The sequence below is a fragment of the Oncorhynchus clarkii genome, unplaced genomic scaffold (genome assembly GCF_045791955.1).
Source record: "Oncorhynchus clarkii lewisi isolate Uvic-CL-2024 unplaced genomic scaffold, UVic_Ocla_1.0 unplaced_contig_10383_pilon_pilon, whole genome shotgun sequence".
Taxonomy (NCBI): domain Eukaryota; kingdom Metazoa; phylum Chordata; class Actinopteri; order Salmoniformes; family Salmonidae; genus Oncorhynchus; species Oncorhynchus clarkii.
The window spans coordinates 1-21280 of NW_027261118.1; the positions used below are offsets into that span (position 1 = coordinate 1).

Sequence of the window (21280 nt, forward strand, 5' to 3'; positions counted from 1 at the left end):
TCATTTGGGACCAACATTTTATTTCAGTTGCTTGTTTTATTTAGTTTTATTTATTTTGTATGTGACAAATAGAATGTGATTTAATAAGTTGTTATATTTATATTGTGTGGAGGGTGTATTGTATTGGGGATGTCTGTGTACTGTGTTATTGTGTGGAGGGTTTCTCTACCATAATGTTGACTTGGTGGTTGTGTATGAACAGGATACCCAGAGCCCATCCTGTCTGAAGCAGTTCCTGGACCATCACGGTCTGTCTCTACTGTGGATCTTCATGGTGGAGCTCTCTGAAGCCAAGGGCAACGGTGTCAACAACATCAAACTGCAGTTTCAGGTGACAATTAAATCTGTTCGGAGTCCAAAAAAAATGTATATTTAACGTCGGTTGCTCATCCCTCACACTTGTGATCATGACAAACATGATCACTGAATCTATATGAGAATGCACTTTAGAATAAACCAATTCAGACTGAATTAAAACAAAGGGCCTAGGAATATCAAAACAAGGTGTGTGTGTGTTGTAACCAACTGACTATTCCCTGTGTCTCCAGATCATGAAGACCCTGTCAGCGCTGCCTATCTCCACTAAGAACATGTTGGAGGAGAGTCATGTCCTGAGCCTCATCCAGCGCTGGGCCCAAACACACTCCCTCCCCCAGGCCCCCGGGGCCGAACAGGACGGCTACTCCAGTGAGAACATGTCTCGCGCCCAGACCCCTCTCAACACTCCCGACGGCTCCTCTGCCTCCGTCGCCAAACTGGGCCCTGAGTTGGACAGCGACACTCCCAAACGGGCCGTTTACCGTCGCCTCAAGATCAGCGAGAACAGCCTGGACAGCGCCATGTCGGACGCCAGCAAGGCCTCGGACGGTAAGGAGGAGGATGAAGAGGAGATGGAGGACGAGGAGGTCTTGCGATCTGAGCCTCCAGTGGAGAGCAGCAAACGGTCCAAGACAGAGCTGGTGGTTGAGGTCCAGGCTCAGACTCCCACAACGGAGGAGCCGGCAGAAGAGCCAGTCACAGAGCTGGTGGTTGAGGTCCAGGCTCAGACTCCCACAACGGAGGAGCTGCCAGAAGAGCCAGTCACAGAGCTGGTGGTTGAGGTCCAGGCTCAGACTCCCACAACGGAGGAGCTGCCAGAAGAGCCAGTCTCAGAGCTGGTGGTTGAGGTCCAGGCTCAGACTCCCACAACGGAGGAGCTGCCAGAAGAGCCAGTCTCAGAGCTGGTGGTTGAGGTCCAGGCTCAGACTCCCACAACGGAGGAGCTGCCAGAAGAGCCAGTCATAGAGCTGGTGGTTGAGGTCCAGGCTCAGACTCCCACAACGGAGGAGCTGCCAGAAGAGCCAGTCACAGAGCTGAAGGAGACACCAGAGGAGGTGGTGGAGACCATGGAGATCACAGAACCCCAAGCGGAGAGCCAAGACGCTACAGATCAGGAGGAGTTGAATGAGAAGGGCGGTGACGAGGTGGTGAAAAACGAGTGGAGTGAGGGACAGAAGGAGAGCAGAGAGGAGGAGGAGCAGCAGCAGGCAAGTCAGTCAGTGGAGGAGAGGGAGGTTGTGGCAGGAGAGCAGGCCAACGTGGAGGTCCAGGAATCATCACCTATTCAGCCAGTTCAGACGGAAGTTACTGAGACCCCTTCAGCGGAGCAGCCTGCTGAGGAGAAGAAGGAAGAGGAGACCACCACAGCAGAGACTGGGACTGAAGATACAGAAAAGGCTCCAGGCAGCCAGGAACATCCAGGCCAGGTGGCCCCCGAGGGTCCCCCGGAGGTGGCCCCTGGCACTGAGGACGCTGCCCAGGTAGTGACCCCTGCCTCGGAGGCCCCTCCACCTCCCTCTCCGGTGGTCCCCGTGGAGCCTGCGGCGGTGGGGACGCCCTCGCAGGATGAGGAGGAGGGTGTGTCTGATGTAGAGAGCGAGAGGAGCCAGGAAGCCCTGCTCAGTGCTGTGGATATAGGAGACATGGCTGCTAGGCTGCTGGACAGCTGGAAGGACCTGAAGGCAAGGACAAACACTGATCAATAAATAAACACACACACACACACACACTGAGTTTATTGTTTTTTACATGTGTGGTGTGTGACTCATCCTTCAGGAGGTGTACAGGATCCCCAAGAAGAGCCAGGTGGAGAAAGAGATACACGGTAGGCCTCTGCCCCTCTCTCCTGCTCTTTCTCTCACCATTCTGTGTCCACACCTGTTACAGTGTCACGTTTTATTTTCAACAGTGCTGACAGCCTACCGTTGGTGAGGCTTTAACCTGTTTCCATTGTTCCACGTATACAGATCGTAGTCGAGACCGAGACGCCGCCCCGGCTCGCACCCCCTCCGGCAGCCGGGAACGTGAGAGGGAACGTGAGAGGGAGCGGGACAGGGAGAGGGACAGGGAACGAGATCGAGAAAGAGAACGGGACAGGGAACGTGACAGGGAGCGTGACAGAGAAAGGGACAGGGATTGGGAGAGAGACCGGGAGAGAGACCGGGACAGAGACTGGGACAGAGACTCTGAGAAGACACCCCGCATCACAGAGAGACGGAGGAGACGTGCCTCCACCTCCCCACCGCCCTCAGCATACGAGAGGAGCAGCAGGAGACAGGAGGACCGGTAGGACTGGCTGGAATACCAACATATAGACTGACTAGCTATGAATGATCACATGTCCTTGGACTGTAGGACTGGCTGGAATACCAACATATAGACTGACTAGCTATGAACGATCACATGTCCTTGGACTGTAGGACTGGCTGGAATACCAACATATAGACTGACTAGCTATGAACGATCACATGTCCTTGGACTGTAGGACTGGCTGGAACAACAACATATAGACTGACTAGCTATGAATGATCACATGTCCTTGGACTGTAGGACTGGCTGGAATACCAACATATAGACTGACTAGCTATGAATGATCACATGTCCTTGGACTGTAGGACTGGCTGGAACAACAACATATAGACTGACTAGCTATGAATGATCACATGTCCTTGGACTGTAGGACTGGCTGGAACAACAACATATAGACTGACTAGCTATGAATGATCACATGTCCTTGGACTGTAGGACTGGCTGGAATACCAACATATAGACTGACTAGCTATGAACGATCACATGTCCTTGGACTGTAGGACTGGCTGGAACAACAACATATAGACTGACTAGCTATGAACGATCACATGTCCTTGGACTGTAGGACTGGCTGGAATACCAACATATAGACTGACTAGCTATGAATGATCACATGTCCTTGGACTGTAGGACTGGCTGGAACAACAACATATAGACTGACTAGCTATGAACGATCACATGTCCTTGGACTGTAGGACTGGCTGGAATACCAACATATAGACTGACTAGCTATGAACGATCACATGTCCTTGGACTGTAGGACTGGCTGGAATACCAACATATAGACTGACTAGCTATGAACGATCACATGTCCTTTGACTGAATGACTGAATGGACTTTCTGAATCATTCTAGAAAACTTCCACGCTTTTAGAAACAAAACTATTGATGACTTTAGGTTCCTTTTCAAATTGCACCCTTTTCCCAAAAGTAGTGTACTGAATAGGGTCCCATAGGGCTCTGGTTAAAAGTAGTGTACTGAATAGGGTCCCATAGGGCTCTGGTTAAAAGTAGTGTACTGAATAGGGTCCCATAGGGCTCTGGTTAAAAGTAGTGTACTGAATAGGGTCCCATAGGGCTCTGGGTAAAAGTAGTGTACTATATAGGGAGCCATTTGGGACTTATACCAAACCTGTTGTTGACTTGTAGAAATGTCTGTTGTGTTGATCTCTGTAGACAGTAGTAATGACTGTGTGTTTCTAGGTTTGACCTGGCTAACAGCAGTAAGAAGACCCGTTCCATCACCAAGGAACGCACCAAGCTGTCCACAGAGGAGCGCAGGAAGCTGTTTGAGCAGGAGGTGGCCCAGCGCGAGGTCCAGAAACAACAACAACAACAGTTACAACAACATCAACAACAACAGTTACATCAACAACATCAACAACATCAACAGTTACAACAACATCAACAGTTACAACACCATCAACAACAACAACATCAACAGCGGCAGCAGCAACTCCAGACTCTAGCCTACGATGCAGCCCTGACCTACAATACCAGCCCAGCTGGCTTCATCCACTACCCCCCCGGCTACCCCCTCCAGACCTACGTGGACCCCGTCAACCCCAACGCAGGCAAGGTGCTGCTGCCTACCCCTCCCGTGGAGCCCCTGGTCCCAGCCACTCTGGTCTTGGAGCAGACCCCTCCCCAGGCTCTGATCACCGAGCTGGGCATGACCTCTCCCTCCTCTACCTCCCAGCCCCCTCCAGTCTCCAACCTCTCCAGCATCTCCCAACACATCCACCAACCCACTACGCCTCTGGAGCTCCACCCCGGCACCGCCCAGCAGTATGCCCAGCAGCCCAGCGTGGCGGGCCAGGACCCGGGTGTAGGCGTCCTGTCAGCCGTGTCAGCGCCCCCTCAGGTGCTTTACTTTTTATATTTCTCATCATTTTAACGGGTTTTTTATTTGATTTTTTATTGTAAAGTGACTTTCGGTGTTTTGAAAAGCGCTGTAAATAACATGAATTATTATTCATGGCCCCAGAGTGCTGCCATTGGCCTCGTTTGGTCCTTTGACTTGACTGTGCGAGTAAACAGTTTTAATTGGCCGCATCGGTGCAAGTTGCAAATTCCGTCTGGTCCCCTAACTCCAAACGTCCTATATTATTGTTGTAGGTGTCGGCGGGCCAGGGGAGTTACGCCACGCTGTGGGACCCTACCACCCAGCAGGCTGTGACGGTACAGACCCAGGTAGCACCACAGTACCAGGTTGTCCCAGCACCACCTCCCACCCAGACAGCCATCTACTACCAGGGCCAGCCCTGTCAGACCATCTACAGTATCCCCACGGCCTATCCACAGGCTAACACACCTGTCCTGCAGGTAGGCACACACACTGCACAGTGTCCATGAACACTCAACACATATCGCCCTTCGTAGATCGAGGCTTTCAAACAACGCATGAAAAAAGACCTGTTTCATGACTAGATCAGAAGGTCTCTCTCTGAGTATCTGTGTGATTTCTGTGTGATCTGTCAACCCTGTTCTGGCCAGGCCTACGCTGATCCGGCTGCCAACTACCTCCATGGTCAGCCGGTGTACACAGGTCACCAGCAAGGAGTGGTGGTTCAGCAGGGGGGTACGGTCACTACCATCGTCACCTCACAGACTGTCCAGCAGGTAAGGCCTCCAGCCAGACCCAGAGGCACGAACACTGATGAAATATATGCATTAATCGTTGTCCGTAGTTGTCTGTTAAAACTTCACACAAAGTCAATGACTTTCAGACTAGTTGCAGACTCACAAAGGTCGACATGTTGCACATCCTCTCGGTTGTCCATCATCCGTCAGCGGATGACTCCGTTGAAAAAACAAAACAAAAACATTGTCTCACTACCTCATACACCAAATCTGTCTGGCCGTACCCTTCCCCAAGCTACCACAAGGGGGAGGCAGTGTATCAACGTGATAGTCGTCTTGATTCTTGTCCGGCAGTTTCATACTATGTTTTTTATCATGCTGAAGGTCTCATAAAAAGTTGTTTTCTAACCACTAGAGGAGACTTCCTGCCTTTTCACTTGCCTCTCTTCCTCTGTGCAGGAGATGCCCAACACTCTATTAGTCCCCAACAGTATGATAGACCTGCCCCCTCCCTCTCCTCCCAAACCCAAAACCATTGTCCTGCCCCCCAGCTGGAAGGTAGCACGGGACGGAGAGGGAAAGATCTACTATTATCACGTCATCACCAGGTAGGCTGCCTGGGTCTCTGCCCCGGGTCTCTGCCTGGGTCTCTGCCCGTCTGCGTTTGTGACTGTGTGTGTATCTGTCAGCTTGTCGGTCTGACTGCACATGTCTGACTAGCTCTGTGTGTCTGGCTGCGTTTGTCTGCCTGGAATTGTGTGTCTTACTGTGTATCTAACCCCTCCCTCCTACAGGCAGACTCAGTGGGATCCTCCCAGCAGCTGGGACGGGGTCAGTGAAGACTCTCACAGCTTAGACCACGAGGCTGAGATGGACCTGGGGACGCCCACCTACGACGAGAACCCCTCCAAGGTGACCTTTGACCCTGAAAACACACAGGCCAAGGCCTTTCAAATGCATCCTTCCTTCCTTGATATAATCACTAGCTAGGTTTCCAATTGGTGACAGATATCCAATTGGTGACAGATATCCAATTGGTGACAGATATCCAATTGGTGACAGATTCCATCCAATTGGTGACGAATATTCTACAATCTGCATAAAAGCCATTGTGTATTTTCCCTCCAGAGATGTTTCCATCAAATTGACTTGTTGCAGATGAAAGGCTGTGTGTGATGACAGTGCACTTGAGGCGGCAGGGTAGCCTTGTGGTTAGAGCGTTGGGCCACAACAGTAGGAAGCCTGGGACTTACAACACTTATTCCTGTGTGTTCAGGTTGAGGCTTTCTACACAACCGGCAGGGTAGTCTAGTGGTTAGAGCGTTGGACTAGTAACCGGAAGGTTGCAAGTTCAAATCCCCGAGCTGACAAGGTACAAATCTGTGGTTCTGCCCCTGAACAGGCAGTTAACCCACTGTTCCTAGGCCGTCATTGAAAATAAGAAGTTGTTTACTGACTTGCCTAGTTAAATAAAGGTTAAAAAAATATACTTTTTGCGGTTTAAATTCAAGTTAAATTTCTCATTTTCAACTCTATTGATGCTCTTCTCTGGATGTTTATTGGAAAGGAGCATCAAGCTCACCACCCTGTGAAGTGAATCGTTTATCTCATCTGCAGCCTAATAAACTGCAGGCGTTCCTGACCAGTCGTAGTGGGAGGATCACACAACATGTCATCGCATGACTCCAAGTTTACTTCCATATAATGGTTATTATATCAGTATTTGAGCATAAAAGCATTTTTGACGACATTTCTCGCGTTATTCATTTTATAGACACAAAAAGATCTCACCTTGTCAAGAATATTTTGTTTTGTCGACACATTTACTGTGTTTCCATCAGGCCTGTCATGACAACAACAAAATATCCGACAAGTACTTTACTCGTATAAGGAGGTTGGATGGAAACGTGGACAACGTGGGCACTGATCTGTATGTCTCATTACTTTCACCAATCTGACTGGTAGGTCAGTGATTTCCTCAAGGAAGGACGGAAGGTTGGGTGGGTGGGTGGTTATTAAGGTATTTGAATAGGACCCAAATCTCATGTCTCACGGTTGAATCAGATTCACACAGGACTCTAGTCAAATGTAGTGCACTGTCCAGGGACTAAAGTGTAATTTGTCCACGGGACTATGGTCATACATGGTCAGCAGAGTTCCATACAGTCTTTAGGTCCGAGCCCCTAGTGGTGGTGTGAGTCTAGGAGTAGAAACCCTGCTATAATATCCATTACATTGCCTTGTGGTTTTTGGACACAAGGTTTTTCTAATAGATGATGGTGTGGAAAACAGATCTACTCTAACTCATCGGTGCGAAAGAAAAAATATTTGAGCTTGGTTTGCTTCCTGGAATGTTTGTGCTTGTGTGTAAAACATGATGATGGTGTTCCTCCCATCGGTTAATTGAAGATGTTGGAAAAGGGATTATTTTCAGCTGTGGTTCCTCTCCTGGGAGAGAAAATCACCCCCCCGAAGGGCCTCTAGTCTGGAGTGTCATGCAGAGGCTACATCCTAAAATGGCACCCTATTCTCTACATAGTGCACCACTACCCTATGTGTCCTGGTCTAAAGTAGATGTAGACAGACACTATAGCTCTAGCTGCAGATGCAGTTGATTTGATGCAGTGAATCACATCTTTTTAAAAGCTTCATCAACATCTGAAGGTAAGGGTGAACTAGGTTTAGGAGCTGTTAAATCAACCCACACATCTTCATCAACATCTGAAAGTAAGGGTGAACTAGGTTTAGGAGCTGTTAAATCAACCCACACATCTTCATCAACATCTGAAAGTAAGGGTGAACTAGGTTTAGGAGCTGTTAAATCAACCCACACATCTTCATCAACATCTGAAAGTAAGGGTGAACTAGGTTTAGGAGCTGTTAAATCAACCCACACATCTTCATCAACATCTGAAAGTAAGGGTGAACTAGGTTTAGGAGGTACAAGATCCAACCCACATATCATTCCTGCTCCGCTCTGCATGCATTATTTTGTGTTTTACGTTGTACACCGAGGATATCTTTTCAGATTTCTGCATGTGGAGTCTCAATTTGGTATTCGTCCCATTTTGTGAATTCTTGGTTGGTGAGCGGACCCCAAACCTCACAACCATAAAGGGTAATGGATTGATTCAAGTATTTTTTTTAGTCAGATCTTAATTGGTATGCTGAATTTAAGTTCCTTTTGATGGCAAAGAAGGCCCTTCTTGCCTTGTCTCTCAGATCATTCACAGCTTTGTGGAAGTTACCTGTGGCGCTGATGTTTAGGCCAAGGTATGTATAGTTTTCTGTGTGCTCTAGGGCAACGGTGTCTATATGTCATTTGTATTTGTGGTCTTGGCAACTGGACCTTTTTTGGAACACCATTATTTTTGTCTTACTGAGATTTTCTGTCGGGGCCCAGGTCTGACAGAATCTGTGCAGAATATTTAAGTGCTGCTGTAGGCCCTCCTTGGTTGGGGACAGACGCACCAGATCATCAGCAAGCAGTAGACATTTGACTTCAGATTCTAGTAGGGTGGGGATGGGAGCTACAGACTGTTCTAGTGTCCTCGCCAATTCGTTGATGTATATGTTGAAGCGGGTGGGGCTTAAGCTGCATCCCTGTCTTAGCCCATGGCCCTGTGGAAAGAAATGTGTGTGTGTTGCCAATTTTATCACACTTGTTGTTTTGTGTACATGGATTTTATAATGTTGTATGTTTTCCCCCCCAACACCACTTTCCATCAGTTTGTATTGCAGACCCTCATGCCAAATTGAGTGGAAGGCTTTTTTGAAATAAACAAAGCATGAGAAAACTGCCTTTGTTTAGGTTTGTTTGTTTGTCAAGTGGGGAGTGCAGGATGAATACGTGGTCTGTCGTACGGTAATTTGGTAAAAAGCCAACATGACATTTCCTCACTACATTGTTTTCACTGAGGAAATGTACAAGTCTGCTGTTGATGATAATGCAGACGATTTTCCCAAGGTTGTTGTTGACGCATATCAATTGGAATTTGTGGTCTGTATATTTTATCATTTCATTTAGGAGACCATCAACACCACAGGCCTTTTTGGGTTGGAGGGTTTGTATTTTGTCCTGTAGTTCATTCAATGTAATTAGAGAATCCAGTGGGTTCTAGAATCCAGTGGGTTCTGGAATCCAGTGGGTTCTGGAATCCAGTGGGTTCTGGAATCCAGTGGGTTCTGGTAGTCTTTTAATAGTTGATTCTAAGATTTGTATTTGATCATGTATATGTTTTTGCTGTTCTTTGTTATAGAGCCAAAATGATTGGAGAAGTGGTTTATCCACACATCTCTGTTTTTGGATAGATAGCTCTTTGTGTTGTTTCTTTAGCATTTTCCCAGAAGTGGTTAGATTCTATGGATTCTTCAATTACATTGAGCTGATTTCAGACTTGCTGTTCCTTCTTTTTCCGTAGTGTATTTCTGTATTGTTTTAGTGATTCACCATAGTGAAGGCGTAGGCTCAGGTTTTCTGTATTGTTTTAGTGATTCACCATAGTGAAGGCGTAGGCTCAGGTTTTCTGTATTGTTTTAGTGATTCACCATAGTGAAGGCGTAGACTCAGGTTTTCTGTATTATTTTAGTGATTCACCATAGTGAAGGCGTAGACTCAGGTTTTCTGTATTGTTTTAGTGATTCACCATAGTGAAGGCGTAGGCTCAGGTTATCTGTATTGTTTTAGTGATTCACCATAGTGAAGGCGTAGGCTCAGGTTTTCTGTATTGTTTTAGTGATTCACCATAGTGAAGGCGTAGGCTCAGGTTATCTGTATTGTTTTAGTGATTCACCATAGTGAAGGCGTAGGCTCAGGTTTTCTGTATTGTTTTAGTGATTCACCATAGTGAAGGCGTAGGCTCAGGTTATCTGTATTGTTTTAGTGATTCACCATAGTGAAGGCGTAGACTCAGGTTTTCTGTATTGTTTTAGTGATTCACCATAGTGAAGGCGTAGGCTGAGGTTTTCTGGGTCTGGTTTTGGTTGGATAGGTTTCTCAATTTATTTATTTAGTTTTTTTTTGCTTCATCAAACCATTTTGTCATTGTTGCTACTTTTCTTAGGTTGTCTTGACAGTTTTGATTTTATAGGGAAGCTGAAAAATACTGTTTGTTTTCTACTGCCAAGTTTACATCTTCACTATTACATTTTGTCCAGGCAGTTGTCCAACGGGGATTGAATTTGCCTAATTGTTTTTTTTTGGTTAGGTTTCCACACTACTTTCCTTCCATCTATAGCATTTCTTAATATTATTCAGTTCCTTTGGCTTTGATGCTTCATGATTGAGTATTGCTCTTTTCAAATAGACTGTGATGTTGCTGCGATCTGATAGGGGTGTCAGTGGGCTGACTGAACGCTCTGAGAGAATGTGGGTTGAGGTCAGTGATAAAGTAGTCTACGGTACTACTGCCAAGAGATGAGCTGTAGGTGTACCTACCATAGGAGTCCCCTCGACGCCTACCATGGACTATGTGTCTATACCCCGCGTGTGACAGAGCTGCAGGAGTTGACCCGTTTTGTTGGTTAGATTGTCGTAGTTGTGCCTAGGGGGTTATATGGATGGGTAAGGGAATGCTGTCACTTCCAGGTAGGTGTTTGTTGCCACAAATTAGTACATGTCCCTGGGCCTGGAAATGATTGATTTCCCCCTCCAGGATGGAGAAGCTGTCTGCATTAAAGTATGGGTATTCTAGTAGGGGGGTATAGGTTGCACACAGTAGGATGTTTTTCTCTGTTTAGTTCATTTCCTTTTGAATTTCTAGCCAAATATAAAATGTTCCTGTTTTGATTCATTTAAGAGAGTGAGTTAGGTCTGCTCTATACCAAATAAGCAAAGTCCCTGAGACCCTTCCCTGTTTTACACCTGGTAGTTTGGTGGATGGCACTACCAGCTCTCTGTAACCTAGAGGGTAACCACTGAAGTCCATCTCTATACCGTGTTTCTTGTAGGATGACAATGTCTGTATTTCTTTAGTGAAGTCTGGGTTCCTGCTCTTTAGGCCAAAGGCAGATGACCTCAGGCCTTGGATATTCCAGGATGAGATAGTGAAGGCTTTGTGTTCCATAAAGTGTCCAATGTTGTTAATCGTGGGGTTTGGCCCCAGACCAGTAAGTGTGAGCAGAGCCTGTTGAGCATCTGGTACATGCCATTGGCTTGGGCTAGTGTAAGAGTGGGGGTTGGGCCTGTTAGCCTGGGTGTATGTGTGACTTCCATGTTGAGGCCCTCTTTGTGGGGGGCATGGGGTAGGCAGGAGTGTCATAGGTCTGATCTGAGGGGGCCTATATGGGTTGTAGGAATGGTTATTATGCATTTCTCTCTTGAGCTCTCGCTCGCTCTCTCTCTCTCTTTTCTGTCATTTGTTTCCCCTCTTCTTTGATCGTAATGGAAACCAGGTTTGTGGTTTCTTGGTTTAGCGTCTACGCACTGGGCCCTTTTGTCTCTGAGCTGAAATGTTTTCATATGTGTGTCTCCAGAGAGGGAGAGACCCTTTCTTTACGATGAGATGTCTCCATCTCTCTCTCTTTACGATGAGATGTCTCCATCTCTCTCTCTTTACGATGAGATGTCTCCATCTCTCTCTCTCTCTTTACGATGAGATGTCTCCATCTCTCTCTCTTTACGATGAGATGTCTCCATCTCTCTCTCTTTACGATGGGATGTCTCCATCTCTCTCTCTTTACGATGAGATGTCTTCTCTCTTTACGATGAGATGTCTCCATCTCTCTCTCTTTACGATGAGATGTCTCCATCTCTCTCTCTTTACGATGAGATGTCTCCATCTCTCTCTCTTTACGATGGGATGTCTCCATCTCTCTCTCTTTACGATGAGATGTCTCCATCTCTCTCTCTCTCTTTATGATGAGATGTCTCCATCTCTCTCTCTTTACGATGAGATGTCTCCATCTCTCTCTCTCTCTTTACGATGAGATGTCTCCATCTCTCTCTCTTTACGATGAGATGTCTCCATCTCTCTCTCTTTACGATGGGATGTCTTCTCTCTTTACGATGAGATGTCTCCATCTCTCTCTCTCTCTTTACGATGAGATGTCTCCATCTCTCTCTCTTTACGATGAGATGTCTCCATCTCTCTCTCTTTACGATGGGATGTCTCCATCTCTCTCTCTTTACGATGAGATGTCTCCATCTCTCTCTCTTTACGATGAGATGTCTCCATCTCTCTCTCTTTACGATGAGATGTCTCCATCTCTCTCTCTCTCTCTTTACGATGAGATGTCTCCATCTCTCTCTCTCTCTTTACGATGAGATGTCTCCATCTCTCTCTCTCTCTCTCTCTCTTTACGATGAGATGTCTCCATCTCTCTCTCTCTCTTTACGATGAGATGTCTCCATCTCTCTCTCTTTACGATGGGATGTCTCCATCTCTTTACGATGAGATGTCTCCATCTCTCTCTCTCTCTTTACGATGAGATGTCTCCATCTCTCTCTCTCTCTTTACGATGAGATGTCTCTCTCTTTACGATGAGATGTCTCCATCTCTCTTTCTTTATGATGAGATGTCTCCATCTCTCTCTCTTTACGATGAGATGTCTCCATCTCTCTCTCTTTACGATGGGATGTCTCCATCTCTCTCTCTTTACGATGAGATGTCTCCATCTCTCTTTCTTTATGATGAGATGTCTCCATCTCTCTCTCTTTACGATGAGATGTCTCCATCTCTCTCTCTTTACGATGAGATGTCTCCATCTCTCTCTTTACGATGAGATGTCTCCATCTCTCTCTCTTTACGATGAGATGTCTCCATCTCTCTTTCTTTACGATGAGATGTCTCCATCTCTCTCTCTCTCTCTTTACGATGAGATGTCTCCATCTCTCTCTCTCTCTTTACGATGAGATGTCTCCATCTCTCTCTCTTTATGATGAGATGTCTCCATCTCTCTTTCTTTATGATGAGATGTCTCCATCTCTCTCTCTTTACGATGAGATGTCTCCATCTCTCTCTCTTTACGATGAGATGTCTCCATCTCTCTCTCTTTACGATGAGATGTCTCCATCTCTCTCTCTTTACGATGAGATGTCTCCATCTCTCTCTCTTTACGATGAGATGTCTCCATCTCTCTCTCTTTACGATGAGATGTCTCCATCTCTCTTTCTTTACGATGAGATGTCTCCATCTCTCTCTCTTTACGATGAGATGTCTCCATCTCTCTCTCTCTCTTTACGATGAGATGTCTCCATCTCTCTCTCTCTCTTTATGATGAGATGTCTCCATCTCTCTCTCTTTACGATGAGATGTCTCCATCTCTCTCTCTTTACGATGAGATGTCTCCATCTCTCTCTCTCTCTTTACGATGAGATGTCTCCATCTCTCTCTCTCTCTTTACGATGAGATGTCTCCATCTCTCTCTCTCTCTTTACGATGAGATGTCTCCATCTCTCTCTCTCTCTTTACGATGAGATGTCTCCATCTCTCTCTCTCTCTTTACGATGAGATGTCTCCATCTCTCTCTCTCTCTTTACGATGAGATGTCTCCATCTCTCTCTCTCTCTTTACGATGAGATGTCTCCATCTCTCTCTCTCTCTTTACGATGAGATGTCTCCATCTCTCTTTCTTTACGATGAGATGTCTCCATCTCTCTCTCTTTACGATGAGATGTCTCCATCTCTCTCTCTCTCTTTACGATGAGATGTCTCCATCTCTCTCTCTTTACGATGGGATGTCTCCATCTCTCTTTCTTTATGATGAGATGTCTCCATCTCTCTCTCTTTACGATGAGATGTCTCCATCTCTCTCTCTTTACGATGAGATGTCTCCATCTCTCTCTCTTTACGATGAGATGTCTCCATCTCTCTCTCTCTCTTTACGATGAGATGTCTCCATCTCTCTCTCTTTACGATGAGATGTCTCCATCTCTCTCTCTCTCTTTACGATGGGATGTCTCCATCTCTCTTTCTTTATGATGGGATGTCTCCATCTCTCTCTCTTTACGATGAGATGTCTCCATCTCTCTCTCTTTACGATGAGATGTCTCCATCTCTCTCTCTCTCTTTACGATGAGATGTCTCCATCTCTCTCTCTTTATGATGGGATGTCTCCATCTCTCTCTCTTTATGATGGGATGTCTCCATCTCTCTCTCTTTATGATGGGATGTCTCCATCTCTCTCTCTTTATGATGGGATGTCTCCATCTCTCTCTCTTTATGATGGGATGTCTCCATCTCTCTCTCTTTATGATGGGATGTCTCCATCTCTCTCTCTTTACGATGAGATGTCTCCATCTCTCTCTCTTTACGATGAGATGTCTCCATCTCTCTTTCTTTATGATGAGATGTCTCCATCTCTCTCTCTTTACGATGAGATGTCTTCTCTCTTTACGATGAGATGTCTCCATCTCTCTTTCTTTATGATGAGATGTCTCCATCTCTCTTACGATGAGATGTCTTCTCTCTCTCTTTACGATGAGATGTCTTCTCTCTCTCTTTACGATGAGATGTCTTCTCTCTCTCTTTACGATGAAATGTCTTCTCTCTCTCTTTACGATGAGATGTCTTCTCTCTCGCTCTCTTTACGATGAGATGTCTTCTCTCTCTCTCTCTTTACGATGAGATGTCTTCTCTCTCTCTCTTTACGATGAGATGTCTTGTCTTCTCTCTCTCTTTACGATGAGATGTCTTGTCTTCTCTCTCTCTCTTTACGATGGGATGTCCTCTCTCTCTTTACGATGAGATGTCCTCTCTCTCTTTACGATGAGATGTCCTCTCTCTCTTTACGATGGGATGTCTCCATCTCTCTCTCTCTCTTTACGATGAGATGTCTCCATCTCTCTTTACGATGGGATGTCTCCATCTCTCTCTCTTTACGATGAGATGTCTCCATCTCTCTCTCTCTCTCTCTCTTTTCCCTAGCTCTGTTGACCCCTGATAATAATTTGGTGTTTTGGTTAGAGGACTTTGCATCCCACCTGGAAAATAATCTAGGTTAAACACTGGCTCATGAAGTGTTCTCTTGTCAGTCTGAATGCTTCTCCCTGGTACGCTCCGTGGGCACACCACCCCTCAGGAAGCACGAAGGAGAGCTGTGTGTGAATCTATTGTGGTTCCCTTTGATCCTCACCACCTTGGTTTGGTGCATGGGAGGGGCATCAACTGTCTACTGGCTGGCTCTGGGGGGGGGGGGGGGGGGGGGGGCATCAACTGTCTACTGGCTGTCTCTGGCTGGGGGGGGGGGGGGGGCATCAACTGTCTACTGCCTGTCTCTGGGGGGGCATCAACTGTCTACTGCCTGTCTCTGGGGCTGGGGGGGGCACATCAACTGTCTACTGCCTGTCTCTGGGGGGGCATCAACGGTCTACTGCCTGTCTCTGGGGGGGCATCAACTGTCTACTGCCTGTCTCTGGGGGGGGCATCATCAACTGTCTACGGCTTGTCTCTGGGGCTGAGTAGGGTGGGTACTGTTAGCCGGAGAGGGAGCCCTGCCTTTATCCTGGCAGGATATCCCTGCTTTGTGTGGCTCCCTCCTTTCCTGTTGGAGGGGGCTGGTGACCAGGTGTGGCCTGCCTGCCTTCCCCACTGGCCTTGAAGTCCAGGGCCTCGGCTCAACACCTGCCATGGTTCATCCATGGTCTCCATGGTGTGGCTGATACAGCCTCACTTCCTTTGATCTGGGCCTTTTAGCTACAAGAAATGGCTGCCGCCTGCTGCTGTCTGCCACAGCTGAGAAAATGACAGTAGCTATAACCAAGACAGACTGCTAGGCGACCGTTTTAGATTAATCCATGGCCGAACCAAGCAAGTCAAACGAAACGTGACTGTTCTATAGACTGAGATGTTCCCTGACCTCTCTCATCTCTCCCATCGTGTGTGTGTGTGTGTGTGTTTCCACAGTTCTCTACTAAGACAGCAGAGGCAGACACATCCAGTGAGCTGGCCAAGAGGAGCAAGGAGACGTTCCGGAAAGAGGTGAGTCAACGTCCATATCTCAGTCTTCCTGTGATTCCTCCTCTCCTCACCTCCTCCTCAACTACACATGGCCAACAGTATGTGGATACCTGCTCATCGAACATCTCATTCCAAAATCATGGGCATTAATATGGAGTTGGTCTCCCCCTTTGCTGCTATATCAGCCTCCACTCTTCTGAGAAGGCTTTCCACTCGATGTTGGAACATTGCTGCAGGGACTTGCGTCCATTCAGCCAAGAGCATTTGTGAGGTCGGGCACGGATGTTGGGCGATTAGGCCTGGCTCGCAGTCTGGGTTAAAATTCATCCCAAAGGTGTTTGATGGGGTTAAGGTCAGGGCTCTGTGCAGGCGAGTCAAGTTCTTCCACACCGATCTTGACAAATAATTTCTGTATGGACCTCGCTTTGTGCACAGGGCATTTGTCCTGCTGAAACAGGAAAGGGCCTTCCCCAAACTTCCAACAAAGTTGGAAACACAGAATTGTCTAGAATGTCATTGTATGCTATAGTGTTAAGGTTTCCCTTAACTGGAACTAAGAGATCTAGTCCAAACCATGAAAAACAGACTCAGACTATTATTCCTCCTCCACCAAACTTTACAGTTGGCACTATGCATTGGGTGGGACAGGTAGTGTTCTCCTGGCATCCGCCAAACACAGATTCTTCTGTCGGACTGCCAGATGGTGAATTGTGATTCATCACTCCAAATGACGCTTGGCATTGCACATGGTGATATCCAGCCAACTTGCCACAACAGTGGGAAGCATTAGAGTTAACATGGGCCAGCATCCCTGTGGAACGCTTTCAACACCTTTAAGTTGTCTGAATGGACAAGTAAAATAACAATATCAAACAATTAGGCTACTCCGATCAGAAAGGGATGGAAAGTGTCCCCGGGATGCGATGTTTTACTCTCGGTCCTACCGGTCTCTGCAGAGCTCATCAGAGTATAATTATAGTAGTTCTGCGTTGACAGGCACAAGTGGTCTTTCAATTATGTATTTGTGAGATGTTATTTTTTTTAGATCAAAGCCGCGTTTGCACATTTGACAAGTGGCTAAAAAAGTTACAAGTTAATGTCAAGCCCATCTTACTATGACTGAGATACTTGGTTGTCCCACCTAGCTATCTTAAGATGAATGGACTTGTAAGTGGCTCTGGATAAGAGTGTCTGTTAAATGACTGAAATGTAATGAATGTCATCTCTACACGATCGATTTGACCTCCTATTTCCTGTGTTTAGATGTCACAGTTCATTGTGACCTGCTTGAATCCGTTCCGGAAACCAGACTGCAAACTGGGACGCATTGTCAACACCGAGGATTTCAAACACCTTGCCAGAAAGGTAGGGGGGAGGGTGGGGGGGGGGTTGTGTGTGGAAAGCAATAATTTGGATATTTGTATTTTATTGTCTCAAACCATCCAAAACATGAACCTCTCCCAACAGTCAGAGTATTGAATTAAAGTCCTGAATAGCAATTAACTTGAAAGGATAAAGGTTTTCCCCTTCACATCTCACTAAAGCTCTTCCCCCAGACCAGAACTAAACGCCTGAACCTTCAGCTCACATTTGTATCCCAAATGGCACCCTATTCCAAAGTAGTGCACTATGTATTGAAAATGGTGCCATTTGGGACATACTCTCTCTCTCTCTCTCACTCAGTGCTCAGCCAGCATTCTTTTTTTCAAAGGGCATAAAGCTCTGTTTTTTTCCCCCTCAAGTAGTTTTGAGTGTTTCTCTGGGTTGACAACCACAACTCGGTGGGGACTTGTTTAAATGGAGTGCCATTTGGACACACTACTACTCTTGAGCACATGGTCACAATAAACAAAAGAGAGGCCAAGTAAACTGGCTCACATTTTGATTTAATACCGTGCAGAACAAACCCTTAAAGCAGAACCTCTTAAAAACTAGAGCGCCAGCTAAAGTTTTGGATTGACTCGTTTTATAAAGAAAGCTGCGATTTTTGGGGACGCAGCCCTGATATTTCACTGTCTACATTTTTAGGAGGAGAACAAAGCTCATGAAATGGATCAGTCAGAATGAAAGCCTCATCTCTTCACAGTGTGACCTAACCTCCATTCTTCCTTTTGATGGAGCTAGTTTCACTTTTGTTGTTGCAGGGTTGTAAAATTCCCATAACTTTCCAGGTTTTCCAGAAATCATGTTTGGAAGATTAATGGAATCGGGACGGAATTAGCAGAAGATCCTGAATCCTCAAACCAGGATTCTAGAAAACTTGGGAATTATGGGAAAGTTACCCATTACCGATGTTGTTGTCAGGAGAAACATCTGACTTCCTTGTCTCCCCCTTTCTATTCCTCCAGCTAACTCACGGCGTGATGAACAAGGAGCTGAAGTCCTGTAAGAACCCAGAGGACCTGGAGTGCAACGAGAACGTCAAGCACAAGACCAAGGAGTACATCAAGAAATACATGCAGAAGTTCGACAACATCTACCGGCCCAAAGAGGACACTGAGCTGGACTAACACTGCGTCTGACTGGAGGAACAGAACGGGGATCAAGACTTGAAAATATGATTAGGCTACAGTTGTTTGGGGCCCACAAACGGTGAAAGGAGACCCACTGAAACCCAGATTAAAGTCAAGTCACGCTGGGAAACTGAACTGTGGAGGTGGGATCACTCCAGACACATATTTATGTTGACTAAGACGGTGTCTTAAACTGATGCCTTGAAGGCTTGCCGCCGGGCCCACTGACTAATGGGAGGGGACTAGTGGGAGGGGGGCGAGAATCATGGCGAGGAGGGAGGTGTCTCCCAAAGGGCGGAGGATCCAGGTGAAGTGTCCACAGAGAAGTGTGCGACACCTAAGCTGCGTCTCAACTAGCACCCTATTCTCTGTGCCCTAAGTAGGGAATAGGGTGCTGTTTGGCACTCAGACCCAGAGAGGGGTGCTACATTGACCTATAGTGTCACTATCATGTTAGCTTTCTACATTTTTTTTCCAGTTTAACTTTCTTACCTAACTAACAATGTTTTCAAATCTTATCTACATATTCTCTCTAGAACTCTTCCTCCCCTGTCTGAAAAGGATTCATGAAAGAGTCAGACATACCACCATTTTAAATTGCTCTTCAATGTTTTTCCACTGTTGGGATGTTGCTGAATGAAGTCCAGCAGTGGCAATTAACTGGTCAAAATGGATCCGTGTAAAGAAAGACAAAATCGCTGTTTGTCCATATGACTGGCTTTCCCCTGGTGCGCCCGCCCGCCACACCCCCAAGCCAGCTATTGACTGGACTAGGGTATCTGGTGCCCTCCCTGCCTTCAGACCACAATCCTCCGGCGCCTCTGTTGTTATATGAATGCTTGATGGAGGCTGGGTTCTGTTCGGATGGAGGCTGGGTTCGGTCCGGGTGGAGGCTGGGTTCGGTCCGGATGGAGGCTGGGTTCGGTTCTATCGTGCTGACTGGTGTACTTATGGGAATTCCTCCATGGCTGCTTACCAAATAGCACCCTATTTCCTAAAAAGAGCACTACTTTAGACCAGGGCCTATAGGGGAATCCCAGAGTGCACTACTTTAGACGAGAGCTCTATGTAGGGAATAGTGTTCATTTGGGACGTAGTCCATGTTCCAATGCTCCCTCCCTGAGTAAATTTTTTTTTTAATACAAAAATTGAAGAATGAACTTTATTATGAAGCTTGTTCTCTTCAGTCCGCCTACTCGTCTGACTGTATCAAGTAGTGGGTCAGACAGACAGACAGACAGACAGACAGACAGACAGACAGACAGACAGACAGACAGACAGACAGACAGACAGACAGACAGACAGACAGACAGACAGACAGACAGACAGACAGACAGACAGACAGACAGACAGACAGACAGACAGACAGGACTTGGTGGTGAATAAGGAACAGCAGGGGACGGGGTTATTGATCAATGTTTTTGTCTTTAATTAACTTGTACTATGAAGTGAACAGGATTTGGATGCTATCAGACACATGATGCTTATGTGTCAGTCAGTCTGTCCCTCGTTCCGTTTCGACCCCCCTCCTCTACAATGGGGCGTGGTCATTTTAACTCTTTTTTTTACTATTATAATTCCTTTAGACGGGCATCAGAGGCGCCTGTGCTGTCGTCTTGTTGCTACACAAGCTGTTTTACTCCTTAGTCTCCGGGGTAACAAGGTTTGTGTCCTGTCGTCAGGGTTACCGGTTCATAGACTTGGGGTCGTTAATCCTTTAGGTAACTCTCTCACCACCATTTAAATTGCATTAAAACCATGTTCAAACACACATGTATTATAGTGCTTTATATGTGAATATATTGAGAAATAGTTTGAGAATGTTTAGGTAAGCAGAGTCTTTGTGAAAGGATGGACTGTTGGTCCGTGATATAACCTGTCAATAGCCTGGTGTCAGTATACCAAACACAGGTGAATGAAGGGGGGGGGGGGGGGTCGAAGTGAGTACCCCTGTCTGCTCCAGCAGCTCAAATCAACACCCCCTTCCTCTGTAAGCTAAAGCCAGGATTCCACCGATTCACAGCCTCTTGTTTGAGTTTTATTTTGGTGGTGGGGGTTGCAGCATTTTTCTGTTTTGTTTGTTTTGAGACTTTTATTTTTTTTTTTGTACAAAAAGAGTTTCACCCCAACTCTACTGTAAGTACTGTGCAAGCACATTGTCATGCTGAGTGTACAAACATTTTAAAAGAAAAATAAAGTTTTTGTAAAAATGTGTATTCCATTTTCAACTTGCACACTATTGAAATATTTCTAGCGTTTACCCAGAACCAACTGAGAAGTTCCTCCACTACATGGTTAGACACCCAGTAGTGCACTGCATTCCACCCAATCCCTGTTTCACTGTGTACTTACCCCTTCAATACAGGGTGCACATGGAGGGACAGGCTGGCTACATCCCAAATGGCAGCCTGTTCCCTATTTAGTGCACTACTTTTGACAAGATGTAGATGCCCTGTTTACTGATTTGAACAAAAATATAAATGCAACAATTTCACATATTTTACTTAGTTACAGTTCATATAATGAAAACAATTCATTAGGTCGCTAATCTATGGCTTTCACGTGACTGGGAATACAGATATGCATCTGTTACAGTGGCGGTCTGTGCCTCTGAGGGAGCACTTTTATTTTTCATGAGCGTGGCCTTATTTCTATTCCA

General features: G+C 46.3%; 1 protein-coding gene across 1 annotated transcript; it reads left to right on the forward strand.

Moving 5' to 3' along the window:
- Positions 1-202: 202 nt before the first annotated feature.
- Positions 203-20834, forward strand: LOC139404928 (histone-lysine N-methyltransferase SETD2-like; the record flags this gene model as incomplete). Its single annotated transcript, XM_071147467.1, has 12 exons — positions 203-331; positions 549-2000; positions 2095-2143; positions 2286-2604; positions 3831-4491; positions 4746-4952; positions 5124-5249; positions 5670-5818; positions 6005-6122; positions 16055-16129; positions 17372-17473; positions 18457-20834. Coding segments are annotated over 12 exons (3549 nt in total), but the record flags the coding sequence as incomplete, so codon positions are not given.
- Positions 20835-21280: the final 446 nt, after the last annotated feature.